At 42.7% G+C, this 20,700-nt stretch overlaps 2 protein-coding genes and 1 pseudogene across 2 annotated transcripts in view; all 3 read left to right on the top strand.

Annotated features, from left to right (window-relative positions):
• The window catches only part of SCN8A (sodium voltage-gated channel alpha subunit 8), a 188,573-nt gene that overhangs the window by 3,359 nt on the left and 164,514 nt on the right, over positions 1-20,700 (top strand). The window lies entirely within an intron of this gene.
• Positions 7,725-10,519, top strand: LOC132227602 (replication initiator 1-like; annotated as a pseudogene).
• Positions 15,660-16,214, top strand: LOC132226107 (peptidyl-prolyl cis-trans isomerase A-like). Its single transcript, XM_059680975.1, has one exon. It carries the CDS (start codon positions 15,694-15,696, stop codon positions 16,186-16,188), a length of 495 nt encoding a protein of 164 aa, XP_059536958.1. The 5' UTR covers positions 15,660-15,693; the 3' UTR covers positions 16,189-16,214.

Raw genomic sequence — 20,700 nt, forward strand, 5'->3', positions numbered from 1 at the left:
GTGGGGTGGAGGGGGAACCATTTTTCAGCCTGATGAATAAGATTCTTCAAACCATGCGTTCCTTCCAACTACTCCACCCTGTGCCCTCTTCCTCACTTACACTGCAGTTTTTGAAACATGGGAGAATACGTTTTATATCCGGAAATCCCTGGATTCCGCATCTGTGTTCATAATACAAGGGTGTTATCTGTTGGGGGGGGGGGGAGCGGTAGATAAAAGAAACTTTGCATGGCATCTGGCTAATTCAGGGGGAGGCAGAATAATTGGCATGGAGCAAGGTCTACCTGCAGGGAAAACGGCTTTTATTGCACAGTGGGCACCAGAGAAGCAGGGATGGCAGCAGGAAGTGTGGGTGAGGGCTTTGAGAGCAAAGGGGGGGGGGGAGTGCTTTTCATAACAGTTTTCTCAAGTTTGAACCTGGGGAGCTTTTAGAGAGGTAGCGGTGTTAGGGCTGGGGGATGTTTTAGCTTTCCAAAGGAGATTTCGGGTGTGGTAGGTTTTCCCTGTTCCCCAGTCTCTCCGTACTTCTCTTTTCTCCACGTGCATTAGAAGATTTTTAGGGGGGGGGGTGAGCTTTTTCTTTTCTCAAAAAAAAAAATTTTTTTTTGATGTGTAATGCAAATGGCTGGATAACATTACCACCCAGTGTCGTCCTGGTAGGAATCTCAGGGGAAATCACACTTAAAATGCTGAAAGCTTTGTAGCACGTTGCCTGTAACCTGGTTCTTGAAATACTGCAGCATTTTTCTTTGGAACTCATGACCCATAAGGCCTTCAATTCTCCCTGAAAGAGAATTTGATTGCCTGGGGGGGGGGGGGGTAGTGATGCTTTGGTATTCAGCAAGCATTCTCTGTCCTAGAAATTGAGGCTCTCCCTGGAGAGGGCTGCAAGCATGTTCTGTGGTCCTTGACTATGACAAGGGTATGTGTAAAGGTGCTGTGGTGCTTAGTTGGGCTGGCAAAGCAATTCTTGATAGTTCAGGCCGGTTATTGGTTTCTCTGGTTGAGTTTGAGAAGCTGACTGAATATACATACCTTTGGTTTTCATTTGGGGTTTTGTCAACTTTCATCAAAATATTTGAAGGATTTTGTCTTAAATTAATAAAGGATCACGGAGTGGAATCTAGCATACTTAAAGACAACCATCCAGTTGCTTGTTGGTGTCTTTGCAGGAGCTTTAGCAACTTGTTCTCACCAGCCAGCTTTGGTTGCTTGAGGTTAGGCTTGTGCCCGGGTGTCTTGCTGTGGTGCTGAAAGGACAGTTCCCTGGCCAGCCCCGCCGGGAAGTAAGTGCACACATGCTGTCCATGATTTGGGTTTTCCTTTGCTTTTATTGTCAGCAGGCTTTTCTGTAGCTGTGTGTGCATGCGCAGTTGGGTTTATACTTGAGGTTGCAGGCCTAGTTATCATATTTTATTACTCCCACATAATTCTTCATTTTGGCTGTCCCTCGTGGAGACAGTGTTTTACAGGCTGCAACAGATCCATATGTAAGTCATACAGTGACATTTTGCTGACTGCGTTATTTCAGCACATTTCAGTAATTTCAAATAGCAAGAAACTGTTATTTAATGCTATGGGAATGGGTCTCCACAGGGAGTAATCAGAAAGCACACTAAGCTGAGCTGGATCAGAGGGGCATCTTGTCTGGCTGATTTAAACAGCGAGCTTAGGAGAAGGCTTAACATAACAGAGGCCCGTATGCGATCCATTGTATCACTAAGCAGACTTGTCAAGAATGTTTTTAAAATCCTAGAATAGGAAGGGAGCCATAAAATACAGCATGGATAACCTTCCACCCAGCACAGGAATCCCTTATGAGAGAGCTCTGCTTTGAATACTTCTATTGGTAGGCAACTCATTACCACGTAAAGTAGCTCATTCCATTTGGCTTGCACTGTGATTTAAGTACTTTAACGCCATTGGAAAGGTAGCATACATAAAGTTAAAAGACATGTAAACTGGACCTTGTCAGGGGAAAATGTCATAACTTGTGTTTGTTATCAAGAAAAGATCGATAATCAGTGTTCTATGGAGAGTATACAAGAACATGCACCTGCTTGAAAAGAATACAGAGATAGAGACAATCCACCGAAAGCAAGAAAAAGATTACGTGGATGAAGAAAATATCTTAAATGTGCTGATATTATATAATAAGTTGTTCTAGAGACATGTGCATGAATTAATGAATATTAAATTCTGACAGATTATATCTGAGAAAATAAACCCACGCTGTATAGAAAATGTTAAAAATACATAGTTATGCAGAATGAGATCAGTTTCCTTAATTATAAAAGTAACACATTTATTGCAGAAAATTTTTAATATATGTAAAAAATGAAAAATGTCAGTCTTATCACCATAAGTGTTTTATGGTGTCAATTACAGTTGACATACAATTTATATTAGTTTCAGGTGTACAACACAGTGATTAGACATTTATTAACTTACAAAGTGATCACCCAGCTCAGTCTCGCACCCGCCTGGCGCAGCATTACAGTATTACTGACCGTATTCCCTGTCTGTGCTTTACACCCCGTGCCTATTCTATAACTATAAATTTGTACTTCTTAATCCCTTCACCTTTGTCACCCAACCGCCCAGCCCCCCTCCCCTCTGGCAACCATCACTTTTTTTCTCTGTATCTCTGAGTTTGTTTTGTTTATTTATTTTGGAAATAACAGTATTTTTAAACCAAGCCTTTTAAACTCTTACGTTCATAGTCCATTAGTTATTTAGGGAATTAAACACTAGATGGTTATATTTCAATTTATCTTTTTTTCTGAATCATCTTTAAATTTTCCAGGAAATTATCTTTAATGTGAAATAATTCATTCTTAGAATTGAGCTCCTATAAAGTCTCTTGATTTAAATATAGCAAGTTCATTAAAGGAGTAAAGAAATCTTTCTCAATCAATTAATCAACAAATATTTCCCCTCTGCACCTACTGTGTGTGAAGCAATGTACTAGCTAGGCCAGGGGTGGGCAAACTCTTTGACTCGAGGGCCACAATGGGTTCTTAAACTGGACCGGAGGGCCGGAACAAAAGCATGGATGGAGTTTTTGTGTGAACTAATATAAATTCAAAGTAAACATCATTACATAAAAGGATACGGTCTTTTTTTTTTTTTTAGTTTTATTCATTTCAAACGGGCCGGATCCGGCCCGTGGGCCGTAGTTTGCCCACGGCTGAGCTAGGCCCTACCACTCTTTAAATGATAGGAACCAGTTTAGAATATAATACCGTGCCCGACTGGCACGGCTCAATGGTTGAGCATTGACCTATGAACCAGGAGATCATGGTTCAATTCCGGTCAGGGCACATGCCTGTGTTTCAGGCTCGATCTCCAGTGGAGGACATGCAGGAGGCGGCCGATCAATGATTCTCTCTCATCACTGATGTTTCTGTCTCTCTCTCCCTCTCCCTTCCTTTCTGGAATCAATACAAATATACATTTTTTTAAAAAATAAAATTATACCATGCTCAAAAACTGTGGATATTAAAGTATTGAAAGCAGGAAACAGATCTTTTATTCTTTAGGTATATTAATGCTGCAGTGTCGTGTGGCAGACTTATCCCAGTGATTCAGCCTAAAAAAGAACAGTTTGTGCAGGAATAGGAAGTAAATGCAGGAAAAGAAAAGATAAAGAGGAAGTCTTAAGGAAAATTTTTATCAGCCCCTTTGTGAAGTTATAAAAGGCACAACGAGGACATGCAGTTAGATAGTATGCCAGGAATTAAGGTGAAATGAAGACCCAAGAAGTTTGCCATGGTTTTGCTATTAAGAAAAATGCCAGAAGCAGTGTGGGCTTTGGAGTTAGGCAAAACCAAGTTCAAGTCTTGACTCTGCTACTTACTAGCTTTGTGACCTTGGGCAAGTTACTTAATCTATCTAAGCTTCAGTGTTCTCATCTATAAAAATAGGAATAATAATATCTACGTTACAGGGTGTTTGTGAGGATTAAATGAAATCTCTGTTTCCTTATGGTTTCTGACACATAGAGCTCAATATATATTTGCTCCTTTCCCTCTAAGGATTTAGCGGCTTAGTGTGTATTTATATGTGTATTTGATATAGTATATATGTACTGTATTAAATTTCGGTAGTCTGAAAAGCAGACAGTTGCTTTATCTTCAGTCTGGCATGAAGGGTAGAACCACAGGTACCCTGGCTTGGTTGGGCATTGCTAGTCTAAACGGAGAAAGGTTTTACTCTACAATTGTAGCGCTGGTCTTCACCATCACAGCACAGTTGCAGTTACCAGAGTCACTGTTTCCTCATTCATTCCCAAACTATTCTAGAATAGGACTCTACCCAAATGGAGAGCTTTGGCGCTCACCGATTGGCAGGCAGTGGAGCTGTTTTTGACTATAGCCTGGGGTCTGGAGGTGGGATGGACCCAACAGCTGAGACTCCCCGTTATTCTTCCTTGAGTTGGATATTTCAATGTGGTGATGATACAGGTTTGGAGCTGCTTTTGTCTTCAGCACGACTCCAGGTTTCCCATTATGTAGTCTTTGAACTGCTTTATTTGAATGGGCCTTATACTTCTAGGTGTCACGGTTGACCTTTGTTAACTAGAGTGTTTATAAAAACTTTTAAAATCATCCTATCAGTTGATTATTGGAATTAGGTGAGGCAAATATTATTCTACACATGTGATAGCTGAGGAAGCGGAGTAAGGACCCAGTGCCTTCAGTGAGTTGTCTAGGGCTATCGGACAACTAAGTGGTGGAGTTGGTTGACACATGCTTAAAGATTTTTTCCCCATTAAATGGTGGTGTTTTCTCATGTTCATATAACCAGGTAGTGTGAACAGTTTTGACTTTTTAAAGAAAGTATCATTATCCCAGGTAGCTAAACACAGTGTAGTGTGTGGGCATAGTGCAAGATTCTGGGATAGTCAGAAGAAAGGCAAAAGTGCCTTTGAGGGAGAGCATTTTGGAAGTAGAAAGAATGAGGGAAAATGGGCAGAAGATGTACCAACAAAGAGAATATGGATGAAAAAAGAGGCGTTGAAGTGATATGTTTGTTTTGTTCCTGTACCTATCCTAGCTACTTTTTAAAAGGTTGTCATGTTTTGGTGTCTATCTTTTTTCTTTCTCCTGCCCTTAAATATGTACACTTGGCCACTAATAAATGCTCTCAAATCGCCAACGTAAGTTATGACCAGGGTCACAGGGGAGTTTTGACCACCACCACCTGGACTTTGCTTATGCAAGGCTGAAATTGATGTAGGACTGAGAGAAGAACAGTGTGTACTGGGAATCAGTGCTAGGAGGGATTTGTGCGTTGGAGCAGAAAAAGTTCTGGGAGACTCTTGGGCTAGAAGAACAAGGGTGAAAGAGGATAATAGTTAAGATTTCTCTGAGGTATGTGGAAATGTGTCATACTGAGAAGAGTGTAACCAAAAAAAAAAAAAAAAGGCCGGAAGGCTGAGGGTCTAAGACAGCAGTTCTCAACCTGTGGGTCGCGACCCCTTTGGCGGTCGAACGACCCTTTCACAGGGGTCGCCTAAGACCATCCTGCATATCAGATATTTACATTATGATTCATAACAGTAGCAAAATTACAGTTATGAAGTAGCAACGAAAATAATTTTATGGTTGGGTCACAACATGAGGAACTGTATTTAAAGGGCCAGAAGGTTGAGAATCACTGGTAAGAGGTGCTCTTGGAACGGAAGCTAACTTGATGCTGGGAGTCCGCTGGGTTAGGATGGTGAAAATGGTAGCCAGGGGGTTTGGAGCACTTTTTCGTGCACCATTGGTGGTAGGGCGAGGCATCCTGTCTTCATCAGGATTATACCAGGATCTGGAAATGGAAAGCACTGAAATCCCTCAAAAGACATATTAACGGACTCCTTTCATGTTCATTTAATTAGTGCAGTTTTTATTCTGTAAAATCTTTTGAGTTCCTGGGGAGTAAGAACATTAGAGAAATACAGTGAGTGGTTATTTACCTAGGGATGGATTGTCTAGGCGGTGAATTATACATACCATTTATTTTTCTACATTTGGGTATTTTGATTGATCATTAGCACTTCCACCAGAGTGAACTTGGGAAGGGAGAAAAAAATCAAAATTAAAATGTCACTTTAAATTTTGAGCTAATGATTGGTAAAAAGAACACAAATAACACTGTCAGTGAAAAAGCAATTCATTTTCATCCATTCTTAGTCTCTCCTTATTTTATTACTATAGGCAATTGAAGGCTGAGCCTTCAGAAACTTAATGTTCACTAGAAGCCAGTGTGAAATAACATTTTCCTTCATTTTACTGAATGACAGCCCTGTAAATAAATAGGGCTTAATGCATTACATGGTTAGCTTCTTGTTTCAGAAGGGATTCTTCTTCAATTAAGGCTAATACAAAAGGCTTCCACTTCCCCGTCACTAGTGCCTTTTTGTCTTAATAAGAAGCTGAGTAAAATGCTTTTAAATGAAAACAAATTGATGCATTATTATTAAATTGCAGAGAAAAAGTGAGCAGGTGACAAATGAGACTGGTAGAGCTTTCTCAGAGGTCAGAATAACCAGAGATCTCATTTGTTGCAGAATTCTCAGTTGGATTTCCTAAGATTTTGGTGAATACTACAAAGGAGAAAATGTCTTGAAGAAAGAAGAAAATAAGGCATTTTAAAAGATTTGTACTGTGATAGAGAAGAAGGTATTGGGAGAGTGAAGGATCATTATAGCGGAGAGTGAGAGAGAGTGAATGACGGCAGTGAAATGGATGGGGATTTGGGGAACTGTTCAGACTTTAAGAGGACTTCTCTCCCCTCTGCAGATACCTTTGGGCACATCTGAACTAGAGTGATCCCAGTAGGGCTCAGAGCTTTAGGAAGGTGTTTTTTGGTTTTTTAAATGTTAATTTATTCCTAAGTCTGCTAGAACTTTGCTGCAAATTGCTTTTTCTATTTCTGCAGTGGAAAAAACTGGAGAATATTTTCTTGCTCTAGAGCAGTGGTTCTCAACCTTCCTAATGCCGTGACCCTTTAATACAGTTCCTCATGTTGTGGTGACCCCCAACCATAAAATTATTTTCGTTGCTACTTCATAACTGTAATTTTGCTACTGTTCTGAATCGTAATGTAAATATCTGATATGCAGGATGTATTTTCATTGTTACAAATTGAACATAATTAAAGCATAGTGATTGATCACAAAAACAATATGTAATTATATGTGTTTTCCGATGGTCTTAGGTGACCCCTGTGAAAGGGTCATTCGACCCCCAAAGGGGTCGTGACCCACAGGTTGAGAACTGCTGATGTAGGGCAAAAATTTAGTAACATTCTTAAAGGTTTTTTAAACTTTTTTTTTTTTTTTTTTTAGGATTTTAAGTTATTTAATATAAAAACATTTTCTCAAAAGGTACTGTTAAGCGCTGGGAACCAGCGGGAGGCGGGGGCGGGGGGGGGGGGGGTAGGAAGGTGTGGGCATGGGCCTGGCAGTGGTGAACTCGAACCTGCTGCTTCTGTTGCTGCGGCTACCGGCTCCGTAGCCTCCGGCTTTCTGGCCTCATAGATGCGCAACACGCTTCCACGCAGCCGGTGGGAGAGTTTTCTCTGACATCTGGGGGCTACCAGAGTGTGGGCCGAAGCAGGCGCTACAGCCGCAGAAGTATCTCCAGGAGCATCCCCAGCAGGAGCTGGAAAGAAACCTCATCTCCAGCTCCACAGTCTCCAGGCAGAGGAAGAACCGATGCTGGAATGAAGCCGCAGGGGCCCCGGCCATGGGCTCTGCCCAGCCCCAGCTCCTTCCTGGGCCCTCCCAGGAGTCGCCCCAGACCCTGGAGAAGGAGCCCCACGAGGTTGCAAGGTACCTCGGTGGCCCAATCAGGCAGCCAAGCTCCAGGTCGGGTCCATCGCTGGGCCCACTGTCGCAGGCACTTTCCCGGCTGGGTGGCCCTGTGGCTTCATGCCCGACACTGCCAGGCCCAGGCCCGGCTGCCCCTGGCCTGCCCGGAATGTGGCCATTGCTGCCGACACGCCCCTTCTTGGCACTGCACTGCCAGGTCCATGCGGCTGCCACTCCAGACCTGGGCTTCTCCTGCCACCTCTGCAAGCAGAGCTTCTGAGGCTGGGTGGCCCTGGCCTGCATCTGCGGGCCCACTCGGCTGCCAAGCGGCCAATCGCCTGCCCTGAGTGTGAGAGACGCTTCTGGCGACGAAAGCAGCTTCGAGTGCGTCTGCGGAGGAGCCATCTCCCTACGCCTGAGGCCTGGCCATTCATATGTGGCAGTTGTGGCAGGAGCTTTGCCCAATGGGACCAGCTAGTTGCTCACAAACAGGTTCATGTAGCCGAGGCCCTGGAGGAGGCAGCAGCCAAGGCTCTGACTGCCCCCCGGCTGGGTGGAGATGCCATTGACCGTCCCTTTCAGTGTGCCCGCTGTGTCAAGCGCTTCAGGCACAAACCTAACCTGATTGCCCACTGCCGCGTGCACACGGGCTAGCGGCCTCACCAGTGCCCTGGTTGCAGGGAGCGCTTCACCAATAAGCCCTACTGGACCTCACACCGGCGCACCCACACTGGTGAGAAGCCCTACCCATGCACTGAGTGCGGGCGCTGCTTCTGCCACAAACCCAACCTCTGTCTCAGCAAGATCCACCTGCGTCTGCAGGGTCCACCCAGAGCGCCCCCAGCGCAGGAAGCCCCCAGCTTTCAGCTGGTCCCTGGAATCCTCAGCAGAGCCCACCGCACAGGCTCCACTGAGACCTGCCCAGGAGCCTACCCCCGAGCCTCTGCTGGAGGCCCCCAGAGAGGTCCCCCGGGACCAGGCAGAAGCCCCCCCATCTCTCTACAGCTGCGATAACTGTGGCAGGAGCTTCAGGGCTGGAGCGCTTCCTGCGGGCCCACCAGCGGCAGCACACGGGGAGCGGCCCTTCATCTGCACCGAGTGTGGGAAGAACAGAACTTCGGCAGGAAGCCCCACGTGGCGGCCCACTCTCGGGCCCACTCAGGGGAGCGGCCCTTTGCCTGTGAGGAGTGTGGGTGCCGCTTCTCCCAGGGGAGCCACCTGGCAGCCCACCGTCGTGACCACGCGCCCGAGCGGCCCTTCGTCTGCCCAGACTCTAGCAAGGCTTTCTGCCACAAGCCCTACTGGGCAGCCCACCGGCACATCCACACCAGCGAGCGCCCTTCCGCCTGCCCCGACGGCGACAAGAGCTCCAGCTAGAAATCCAATCTCGTCACCCACCCCAAGAGCCACATCCGGGACGGCGCCCTCTGCTGTGCCATCTGTGGTCAGACCTTTGACGATGAGGGGAAGCTCCTGACCCATCAGAAGAAGCATGATATCCGAGGGCAGGGGCATCATTCGGGAGGAAGCGATGCAGTGGGGCCGCAGGGCCTGTGCTGCTGTTGTGTAGCGAGGGCTGGAGAGGCAGGCCCTGTTAGATAGAGAGGGAGGTCAGCCTCCACGCCTTAGGCCAGGGAACCCACCGCAGAGCACAGGGACCCGGCCTCCAGCTGGGGTTTGCTGAGGTTCCCTCCTCGCTGTCCTGTGCCCTGGAAAAGTAGCAGTAGCACCGGTGCCCGCCCCTTAGTGTCTGTCCTCCGCTGGAGGGGCTACCGGTGGACAGGATGACCCTTCTCTGGTGTTAACGCCTTAATGTCCCTGCCTTTTATTTTGAGCTCCTTCGGCTTGTTTTTGGAAGTAGGTGTGGTACAATCCTTAGTAAAGAGCGCTTGGGAAGCAAAGTGGACCAGCTGGATACAGCCGGGGGAACCTGTTGGCCTTGTTAGGCAGTCCTGGGAGGTGAGGCCAAGCTGCTCAGACCTGTCCCTCCCCAGCCCCCCCACCTGCCCCTGCCTGCGTTGGCACCCAGTCTTGGAGAGACCCACGTACTGTTAGTCTCGGCTTCCCCTTCCTTCCTAGAGGTCAGTTCTGGTTTCTGCACAGGTCACCCCATTTGATTTTTTAAAAAGAAATATATTTTTTATTGATTTCAGAGAGGAATGGAGAGGGGGAGAGAGAGATGGAAGCATCAGCGATGAGAGAGAATCACTGATGGGCTGCCTCCTGCAGGCCCCCTACTGGGGATCGAGCCTGTAACCTGGGCATGTGCCCTGACCTGGAACCTAACTGTGACCTCCTGGTTCATAGGTCAACACTCAGTCACTGAGCCACACCAGCCAGGCCCATCTGACTCTTTATCCACAACCCTCCCCATGCCTAGAGCACGCCCTGGCTGTCAGCAGTCCTGTGTCCAGCGTGTTGTCTAAACACCCCAATCGTCTTTCACACCTTCCAGAACCCCTCATGCTGTAGAAGGATTGCCTGGCTGATATTGGAGGGAGATTGGGGTGAGCTTCCTTTTCAACATTTTTAGTGTCTGAATGCCTAGCGGCCTCTGCTTGAGCTCTTAGGTGACAGGGAGTCCCCACCTCCTGAGGCCCTGGTTCTATCGTAGGATAATTCCAATTGTTAGAAGTTATTCCTTATAGTGAGTGAAATCTGCTTTCCTATAATTTCTACCTATTGGGCCTTGTTTTATTCTCCGGAACTAAACAGAACTACATAGATAGACATAGATAATTCCTGTGTTTTATTTTTCGTAGTGAGATATATATATCCTAATTTCTTAGCTTATTTAAAGCAAAAAGTTAGTTTGGGTCAAAGGAGTCCTTTTGTACTACATACATTGCTTTTTAGGATTTCCATTTAAAAATTATCTATGAAAATAAAAGTGTAGAGGAAGACATGACCTTGAGAGCTATCAGTCTCACTACATGGAATTATTGCTTTCAGTGGGGAACTATAAATCACCTATCCTGACCACACACAACCAACAAATATTTAGTGAGCAACAACTAAAGGTGAGACATTGTGACAAGTATTGAAAGATACAGAAAAGATAAACCTTACATTTTAGGAACTTATTTATTTGGTGAAATAAATTGTAAACACAAAATGCTTAATAAGTAGAAGTTTTCATAATGGTTCATGATAGCAATTGAACAGGGTTTAATTGCCACATAAGTGGTATAGAAAATAATTGATTTTTTAGAAAGGCAAGAACTTCAAGCTAGTATGATTGATGGAAGAAGTATGATTTGAGCTGGACTTGACAGGATGGTTGGGTAGAACAGCGTGAGCCAAAGTGAGAAGGTGAGAATGTACAGAGTTTTCAGGGAGCAGTGAGCAAATCAGTTGGGCTTCGGTGGGATCCCCCAGTGGCAGATAAGCCTGGAAAGATAGACAGGGTATGGTTTGCCAAATATTAAGGCTTTTGGGAAGTTGTATGTATCCTTAGAGACAATGGAGAACATGGAAGATTTCTGAGGGAGTACAGAATGCCACATCATCAAAGCTGCTGTGATGTTTTAGGAGGATTGGGCAGCAGTGTCTAAGAGCACGGACTAGAATGAGCATCCAGCTAATGGGCTCTTTGATTTGGCCTCGCTGTGCGGTGACAAAGGCATGGAGTAGGATAATAGTGAAAAAGATGGGAAGGAAGGAAAATAATATAATTTCGTATATGTGTGTCACATGGATGTGTGTGTTTAAGTAACAGTTTTCTAATGTAAGAAATAGTTTATAGGATGACTCAATAGGACTTGGTGATTGACTTTACAAGGTGAAAGGGGAAGGAGGAATAGTTAAAGATTATTTTGCTATTTTAAAGTTATAGAGACAGAATATTCTATTTAGAAAATCTGGGGACGTATGCTCGGTAATACATGTTGGCAGTCTAATCCAGAGCATCTTGGTTAGCAAGCTATCTTTATTTCTAATTTTTAAGCCTTTCTCTGTAGAGGGGTTCCCCCCTCCCCCTCCAGAGCTTCTACTGTTATTTCTTTAAGGAAAACCTAAATCTTCCAACTTCTTTATTCTCTGTGCCCTCTCACTGATAAAGATTACTTAATCTTTGTGGATCTTTATCTTTTTCTTATTTTGGAGTCTTTCATTCTACCCATTTACAGCCACGTAATTCATTTTTTTTCTTGGTATTTTCAACTAACCTTCAGTTTAGTGTATAGAGAAACAAAAATTATACTCCTTTTCATAGACCTGATGGATGACTGTTTTGTCTTTACTGAAATTCCCTGGCTTTCTTTCCTTGATCATTTGCTTATATCCTCTGTGCATCATGAGAGCAATAGTATTTGAAATTGCAGGGAGAATTAAGGATAGCGACTGAGAGGATTCTAATATGTGAAAGCAGGAAGAAAGAGTTAAAAGCCTTATCAGCCAGTGCTGTTGCTTTCTTGAAGGGTACTGAATCGGGCTTTGGACACAAAACGTCAGACTTGACTTGCATAAACTTCCTTGGCCAAGCTGGGGTACAAGACACGTGGGCTGTAATGTGCAATTTCAAAATACCCAGGTGTACCGGTTTCTAATGTGGATTTTTTTCAGTAAATGGAGTTACACATATGTTGATAGATAAGCGATTTGATATGTATGCTATTTTGTTGTATTGACAGCAAGCTTCAAAACTTCATATGTCAAATTTGCTGAAGGTGCTAACATCATAGATATTTTTACGCTTAAAAATGTCGAATTTCGTGCTAAAAAAAGAGCATTTGCGGGAAGTTTTAATTCATTACTTTATTTTGAAGAAAAAGTTATCGTATACTTCGGGAAGCTTATGGTGAACATGCTCCATCTCAAGATACTTGTGAACGCTGGTTTAAACGCTTTAAAAGTGATGATTTCGATGTGAAAGACAAAGAACGTCCAGGTCAACCAAAAAAGTTTGAAGACCAACAATTACAAGCATTATTGGATGAAGATGCGTGTCAAACTCAAATACAACTTGCAGAAAGATTAAACGTTGCTCAGCAAACAATTTCTGATCGTTTACAAGCAATGGGAAAGATTTTAAAACAGTGGTTCTCAACCTTCCTAATGCTGCGACCCTTTAATACAGTTCCTCATGTTGTGGTGACCCCCAACCATAAAATTATTTTCGTTGCTACTTCATGACTGTAATTTTGCTACTGTTATGAATCGTAATGTAAATATCTGATATGCAGGATGTATTTTCATTGTTACAAATTGAACATAATTAAAGCATAGTGATTAATCACAAAAACAATATGTAATTATATATGTGTTTTCCCGATGGTCTTAGGCGACCCCTGTGAAAGGGTCGTTCGACCCCCAAAGGTGTCGTGACCCACAGGTTGAGAAACGCTGATTTTAAAGGAAGGAAAATGGGTGCTACATCAACTGAATGAAAGATAAATGGAAAACCGAAAAGTCATCAGTAAAATGTTGCTTCAATGGCACGAAAGAAAGTCTTTTTTGCATCGAATTGTGACTGACGATGAAAAGTGGATTTATTTTGAGGATCCCAAATGCACAAAATCATGGGTTGATCCAGTTCAATCAACATCAACTGCAGGGCCAGATCGCTTCGGAAAGAAGACAATGCTCTGTGTCTGGTGGGATCAGGAAGGTGTGGTGTATTATGAGCTTCTAAAACCAGGTGAAACCATTAATACTGATTGCTACCGACAACAAATAATCAATTTGAACCACGCTTTAATCGTAAAACGACCAGAATTGGCCAGAAGACAGGGCAAAGTAATTATGCTTCATGACAATGCACCGTCACACACTTCAAAACCAGTTAAAGACACATTAAAAGATCTTGCCTGGGAAGTATTAACCCACCCGCTGTATTCACCAGACCTTGCTCCTTCAGATGACCACTTGTTCTGATCGATGGCACATGCACTTTCTGAGCAGCACTCCAAAACATACGAAGAAGTGGAAGATTGGGTCTCTGAATGGTTTGCTTCAAAACAAGAAAAGTTCTAATTTGGGACGGTATCCACAAATTACCTGAAAGATGGGGGAAATGTGTAGCTAGCAATGGACATTACTTTGAATAAAGCACTTTTGATGTTTCTCTTGGAAATGATCGTGTTTTCTTTGATTACAAAATCTGCATTATTAACCGGTACACCTGGTGTAGTGGGGATTTAGAGCAAAGGCTGAGCTCAGGGAACTTGGGTTTTGACCCAACCTTTTGTAGTCAGTAAAGACCATTGAATAAGAAAAAATAAAGGGTGATTGGAACATCAGAATATATACATACAAAATCACAGAATGAGAAAAGTAATGCAATAAAACATTTCATTCAATTTGTTAATATTTTTCTCCTTCTCACCACTAAAGTTTCTGAGTTCATGCAGATTCCATTAGCATTTGCCACAGTCTGTGCTTAGACAGTTGGCAGAAGTCCCCATGGTTTGTGTGGAACCAGTAGAGCAGGCAGAGTTCATGTACAAACTGTTAGTAAATTTAGCAGTCTATTTGGGGGTACAAAGCATCCTTACAGTAATCCCATTAGGAGGTTCTCTGTGCAATCACATTGTAAGTTTGTCCCTGCTTCCTAGTTTGAGTGCTCACAGTAACAGTGATTAAGAACAGTTAAACAGCAGCCCCTTGGGAAGGCATTCTTCAGATAGCCTTGGATGAGGGAAGTTCATAAAGACCACTTAACTGAATGATGGCCATTTGTTTTATTAATATAGATAGTCTAGTGCAAGTACTATTTATAGATTAAACAAAAATTTTTTTTTGCTTTCCTTCTTTTTATAATATTCCTTGTTTCTTGTCTCCAGAAGAGACAGAGTGAGTATAAGACTCAAGAAAGGCACAGATTGAGTGGTTAGCTGTAGAGGGGAAACAAAGTAGAATGATCATGTGAGTATTTCACTTACCTCACAGCTTTTTCTTTTTCTGGTTCATCCTGGAAACTTCGGACATAAGTGCCAAAGGAGTAAGACTTCTTTTATTTTGGGATCTTAATGTAGACTCTTGGCATTAGAAATTGCTCAAAAGCTTTCTAGGTCAAAGAAAGTAAGTCCATTCTATGTGATGAGTGGCTGTCAGAGACTCATTATTAGATTTGAGTGTTTTTCATTTTGTTTGTTAATCCTTACCTGAGGGGAAATTTTCTATTGAATTTTAGAAAGAGTGGAAGGGAGAGGGGGAGACACAGAGAGAGAAACACTGATGTGAGAGAGACACATCGATTGGTTGCAACCAAGGTACATGCCGTTGACTGGAATCGAACCCATACTCTTCAGTCCGCAGACCAACGCTCTATCTACTGAGCCAAACCAGCTAGACCTCCGAGTTGAATTTTAATCAGATTAGATCCAACCTGACCCTTGGGGGCTGATGTGCTTTGTTCCTAGCCGCATGCTTCTTCCTGACCATTAGTAAATCCCTGGTTTATACTGTCCCCAGTAGGTTGTAGGAGTTGCCACATCTTCTGCTTCCCTCCGCAGCAGGCCGCCTTGCTGGTTTCCAGGGATGAGGCATGGCAGTCATACGGGGCACTGTGACTTACATACCCTGCTTGGGCTCCGTTCCGGAGCGCTGCTTTTGCCCAGGGGAGTGCTCAAAGAAAGGTGTTCTGTTTGTTGTTTGTTTGTTTTAAGAGAAATGCACTTATTAGTGCAATCTGTTGCAAATTTTCAAGAAAAAAGTGTCACTTTTCTAGCCAGGATTCCAGAAACATCAGTTCCTTATAGGCACTGATTCTGTTTATAGATGTTGAGTTGTCAAGGTCTTTCTAGCTGTTTTTTTTTCTTCCATGGTTTAATCACAAAACCTGGTAAGAACTCTTATTTGTGGCAACTGAATGCTGACTTTGGGGGTATTATAAAAATCCAGTATAGGTTTTGCAGACACCGCCGCCCCGAAGCCGCCCATGAGCAGCCATGGTGAACCCCACCGTGTATTTGGACATCGCCGCCGACGGCGAGCCCCTGGGCCGCGTCTCCTTCGAGCTGTTTGCAGACAAAGTTCCAAAGACGGCAGAAAACTTCCGTGCTCTGAGCACTGGGGAGAAGGGATTTGGGTACAAAGGTTCCTGCTTTCACAGAATTATTCCGGGATTTATGTGCCAGGGTGGTGACTTAACACACCACAATGGCACAGGCAGCAAGTCCGTCCATGGGGAGAAATTTGAGGATGAGAACTTCGTCCTGAAACATACAGGTCCTGGCATCTTGTCCATGGCAAATGCTGGACGTAACACAAACGGCTCCCAGTTTTTCATCTGCACTGCCAAGCCTGAGTGGTTGGAGGGCAAGCATGTGGTCTTCGGCCGGGTGAAGGAAGGCATGGATATTGTGACAGCCATGGAGCGCTCTGGGTCCCGGAATGGCAAGACCAGCAAGAAGATCACCATTGCTGACTGTGGGCAACTCTAATAAATTTGACTTGTGTTTTATCTTAACCACCAGACCATTCCTTCTGTAGCTCAGGGGAGCACCCATTCATTCTGATTTGCTTGGAATGTTCCATAATCTTTGTGCTCTTGCCAGTTTATTGGGTTCCATAATGTCCCTACCCCTTCCCGGTCTAGCTGGATTGCAGAGTTAAGTTTATGATTATGAAATAAAAACTAAACCATTGTTTGTAAAAAAAAAAAAAAATCCAGTATAAAGTTCAAAGTATGGGTGCTAGTGTGCATTTTTAGCAAGTATCACCGTTATTATGGCCAACATTTAGGTATCAGAACCCCTGCAGTCTAGTTGTGACTTTAGGCCAATACACAGTGTCCCTGGGACAAACAGTGTTCTTTTTTCTATTTGGAAATATATTTCTGTTAGGGAACTATAATTAAATAGCGTACTCCTTCAAAGACTAAGTTCAATAGAACTAATATTTGAAAAGCTTTTAAAGTTCTAGTTCATATATAGCGACTGTATTTTTCCTTTTATTTTTAACAGCTTTAGTTATTTTTTCTTTTATTGTTACTATTTTTAAAATTTACAAATAGTACAGTTGAAGAAATTTTGGTATACAGTTCCATGAATCTTAACACATGTATAGATTCATGTAATCACCACCACAGTCAGGACAAGGAACAGTTCCTTCACCTCGAAAAGCTCCCCACCGCTGCCCCTTTGTAGTCAGATTCTTTTTAACTCCTAATCCCTGGCAACCCCTGATCAGTTATCCATTCCTGTGGTTTTGTCTTTTCTAGAATGTCGTATACATGGAATTAATTATACTACAGGATATACCAGTAACTCTTTGAGATTGGCTTCTTTCACTCAGCACAGTACCGTGGAGATTTAATCCATGTTGTTACATCTATCAATAGTTTGTTCTTTTTTATTGCTGAGTAGTATTTCATTGTTGGTTACATAATAGTTTGTTTATCCATTCATCACGTGGTTGTACCATTTTACATTCCCATCGGCAATATATGAGAGTTCAGGTGCTCCATATCCTCATTTGCATTTGGAATTGTCAATTTTTTTTAAAGTTTATGTTATTGTGGTAAGAATACAATATAAGATTTACCCGCAGCAAAATTTTGAATGTGCAATACATTACTGTTGACTATAGGTACAAGGTTGTACAGTGGATCTCTAGAGTTTATTCATCTTACTTAACTGAAATTCTATGCCCATTGATTAGTAATCTCCTGTTTTGCCCTCCTCCAACCCCTGGCAACTATCATTCCACTTGAATTCTGTGAATTTGACTATGTCAGGTAACTCATATATGCAGAATCATGCAGTATTTCTCTCTCTTTGACTGGATTATTGCACTTAGCATAATGTCACCAAAGTTCGTTCATGTTGTAGCTTGTGTCATATTTTTCTTCTTTTATTTATTTAAAAAATGTTTTAAAATATATTTTTATTGATTTTAGAGAGAAAGGAGAGGGAGAGAGAGATAGAAACATTAGTGATGAGAGAGAATCATTGATTGGCTGCCTCTTACACGTCCACACTGGGGATTAAGCCTGCAACCCGGGCATGTGCCCTGACCAGGAATTGAACCGTGACCTCCTGGTTCACAGGTTGGTGCTCAACCACTGAGCTAAGCCGGCCAGACAAATTTTCCTTCTTTGAAAAGACTGAATAATATGAGAGAGAGAGAGAGAGGGAGAGAGAGAGAGAGAGAGAGAGAGAGAGAGAGAGAGAGAGAGAGAAGAGAACATGTGCCCTATTCTAAAAATCAATTCATCTATTGATGGACATTTCCAATTTTGGCTATTGTGAATAGTGCTGTGATGAACACTGAGAGAGCTAATATCTCTTTGAGATCCTGATTTCAATTTCTTTGGGTATATACACAGAAGTGGGATTGCTAAATCATACAGTAGTTCTTTTTTAAATTTTTTGAGGAACCTCCATACTATTTTTCCATTGCAGCTGTACCCTTTTGCATTCCCAGCAATAGTGTGCCAGGGTTCCAACATTTCTCCACATCCTTGCTAACACTTAATGTCTTTTTTTTGCTCATAGCCATTTGACAGGTGTGAGGTAATATCTTATTGTAGTTTTGATTTTCATTGCCCTTATGATTAGTAACATTGAACATTCAGATTTTTTATTCTAGTCACTTTAATAGGTATGTAGTGTTATCTCATGATTTCAATTTGCATATCCCTAATGGCTAATGATATTGAGCATCTTTTCACATTCTTATAACAATGTATTTTAATATATCTTTGGTGAAGTGTCTGCTCAAATATTTTGCCTGGTTTTTAAATTTATTTTAGAGAGGGGAGAAGAGAGAGAGAGAGAGAGAGAGAGAGAGAGAGAGAGAGAGAGAGATGGATGGATGAGAGAAATACATCAATCAGTTGCCTCCTGTACATGCCCCAACAGGGGGTCAAACCTGAAACCTAGGTATGTGCCCTAACTGAGAATTGAACCTGAGACCTTCTGGTGCATGGGATGATGCTCCAACCAACCGAACCATACCAGCCAGGGCCTTTTGCCTAGTTTTTAAGTTGGATTATTTGTTTTCTTTCTGTGAGTTTTGAGAGTTTTCTTCTTTTAATATATCCTAGATACGAGTCTTTTGTCAGATAAATAAGTTTTATATATTTGTTCCTAATGTGTAGTTTTTCTTTTTCATCTCTTAACAATGTCTTTTGTAGAGCTAAAGTTTTAAATTTTGAGTAAGTCAAATTTGTGTCTTTCTTTTATGGATCATGTTTTGGTATAAAAATTCTTTGTCCAAGGTCACAAAGATAGTCTTCTTTGCTTCTTTTTAAAGATTTTTTATAGTTTCACATTTTACATTTACATCTATGATTCATTTTAGTTGATTTTTGGATGAGTTAATTAAATTTAGGTCAAGGTTCATTAAAATATTTTGTTGAGGAATTTGCATCTATGGTCATGTGGATATTGGTTTGTAGTTTTGTTTTTTTCTTGTGCTGTCTTTGTCTAGTTTTAGTATCAGGATAATGCTGGTTTTATAGAGCCAGTTAGAGAATGTTCCGTTTAATTTTTCTGGAAGAGATGTGTAAAATTCTCTCTTTAAGTTTGGCAGAATTCTCCAATGAAGCCATCTGAGTCTAGGGTTTTCTTTGTGTGAAGGTGTTAAACTACAAATTCGATTTCTTTAATAGATATAGGTTATTCAGGTAGTCTATTTCTTTCCGGGTGAGTTTTGGTACTTTGCAGCTTTTAAGGAATTGGTCCATTTCATCTGAGTTGTCGAGTTTATGTACATAGATTTGTTTGTATTAGTATCCTTTTTATCCTTTTAATGTCTGTGGATCTATAGCAGGGGTGGGCAAACTTTTTGACTCGAGGGCCACAATGGGTTCTTAAACTGGACCGGAGGGCCGGAACAAAAGCATGGATGGAGTGTTTGTGTGAACTAATATAAATTCAAAGTAAACATCGTTACATAAAAGGGTACGGTCTTTTTTTTTTTAGTTTTATTCATTTCAAATGGGTTGGATCCGGCCCGCGGGCCGTAGTTTGCCCACAGCTGATCTATAGTGATATTGCTTCTTTCATTCCTGATATTGATACTTTATCTACAGTAGGCCCCTCCTTATCTGTGTAGGATACATTACAAGACCCCCAGTGGATACCTGAAACTGTGGATAATACTCAACCCTATATATGTAAATTATGTTTTTTTCTTATACAAACTTACCTATGATAAAGTTTAATTTATAAATTAGGCACAGTAAGAGATTAATAATCCTAATATATAAAAACCCAGGGTTCGTAACATCCAAAACGAGAAAGGCTCGACCCACCGGAAGTCAGTCCTGTAGTCAGTGCTGGGTTGCCATGGCAACAGCTATTTGGTGTAAGGTGTAAGAAAGTGGTTCAATTTTTTAATGACCGGTTTGGCAGTATAGTGCATATGGCTGGCTATCCAGATATAGGGATAATGTATTTTTGTCTGCAACCCAGCACTGACTGCCAAGGGGGCTGCGGATTGGCCCGGAGAGAGGCCTGGAGAGAGAAGCAAGGTCTGATCCATAGCCTCTGTGGCAGCTGTTGATCAGCCCTTGCCTCTCTCTCTCCGGGTCTGGCCAGCAGCCGTGCCTCTGTTTCTCTCCGGGCCTCTGCCAGGGCTGCTGATCAGACCCGCCTCTCTGATTAGGTCTGGAGATAGGCCCAGAGATGCTGACTGGCATAGAAACTGACCAGTCAGAACCAAATCTGGGTGAACTGTGAGGAGCTAATGGCTGCCTAGGAGGCAGAGCTTTTGACACTGACTGGCATAGAAACCAACCAATCAGAACCAAATCTGGGTGAAGTGCGAGGAGCCAATGGCTGCCTAGGAGGCGGAGCTTTTGATGCTGACTGGCATAGAAACCAACCAATCAGAACCAAATCTGGGTGAAGTGTAAGGAGCCAATGGCTGCCTAGGAGGCGGAGCTTTTGATGCTGACTGGCATAGAAACCAACCAATCAGAACCTAATCTGGGTGAACTGGGAAGG

This window comes from Myotis daubentonii, chromosome 2 (assembly GCF_963259705.1).
Source record: "Myotis daubentonii chromosome 2, mMyoDau2.1, whole genome shotgun sequence".
Lineage (NCBI taxonomy): Eukaryota > Metazoa > Chordata > Mammalia > Chiroptera > Vespertilionidae > Myotis > Myotis daubentonii.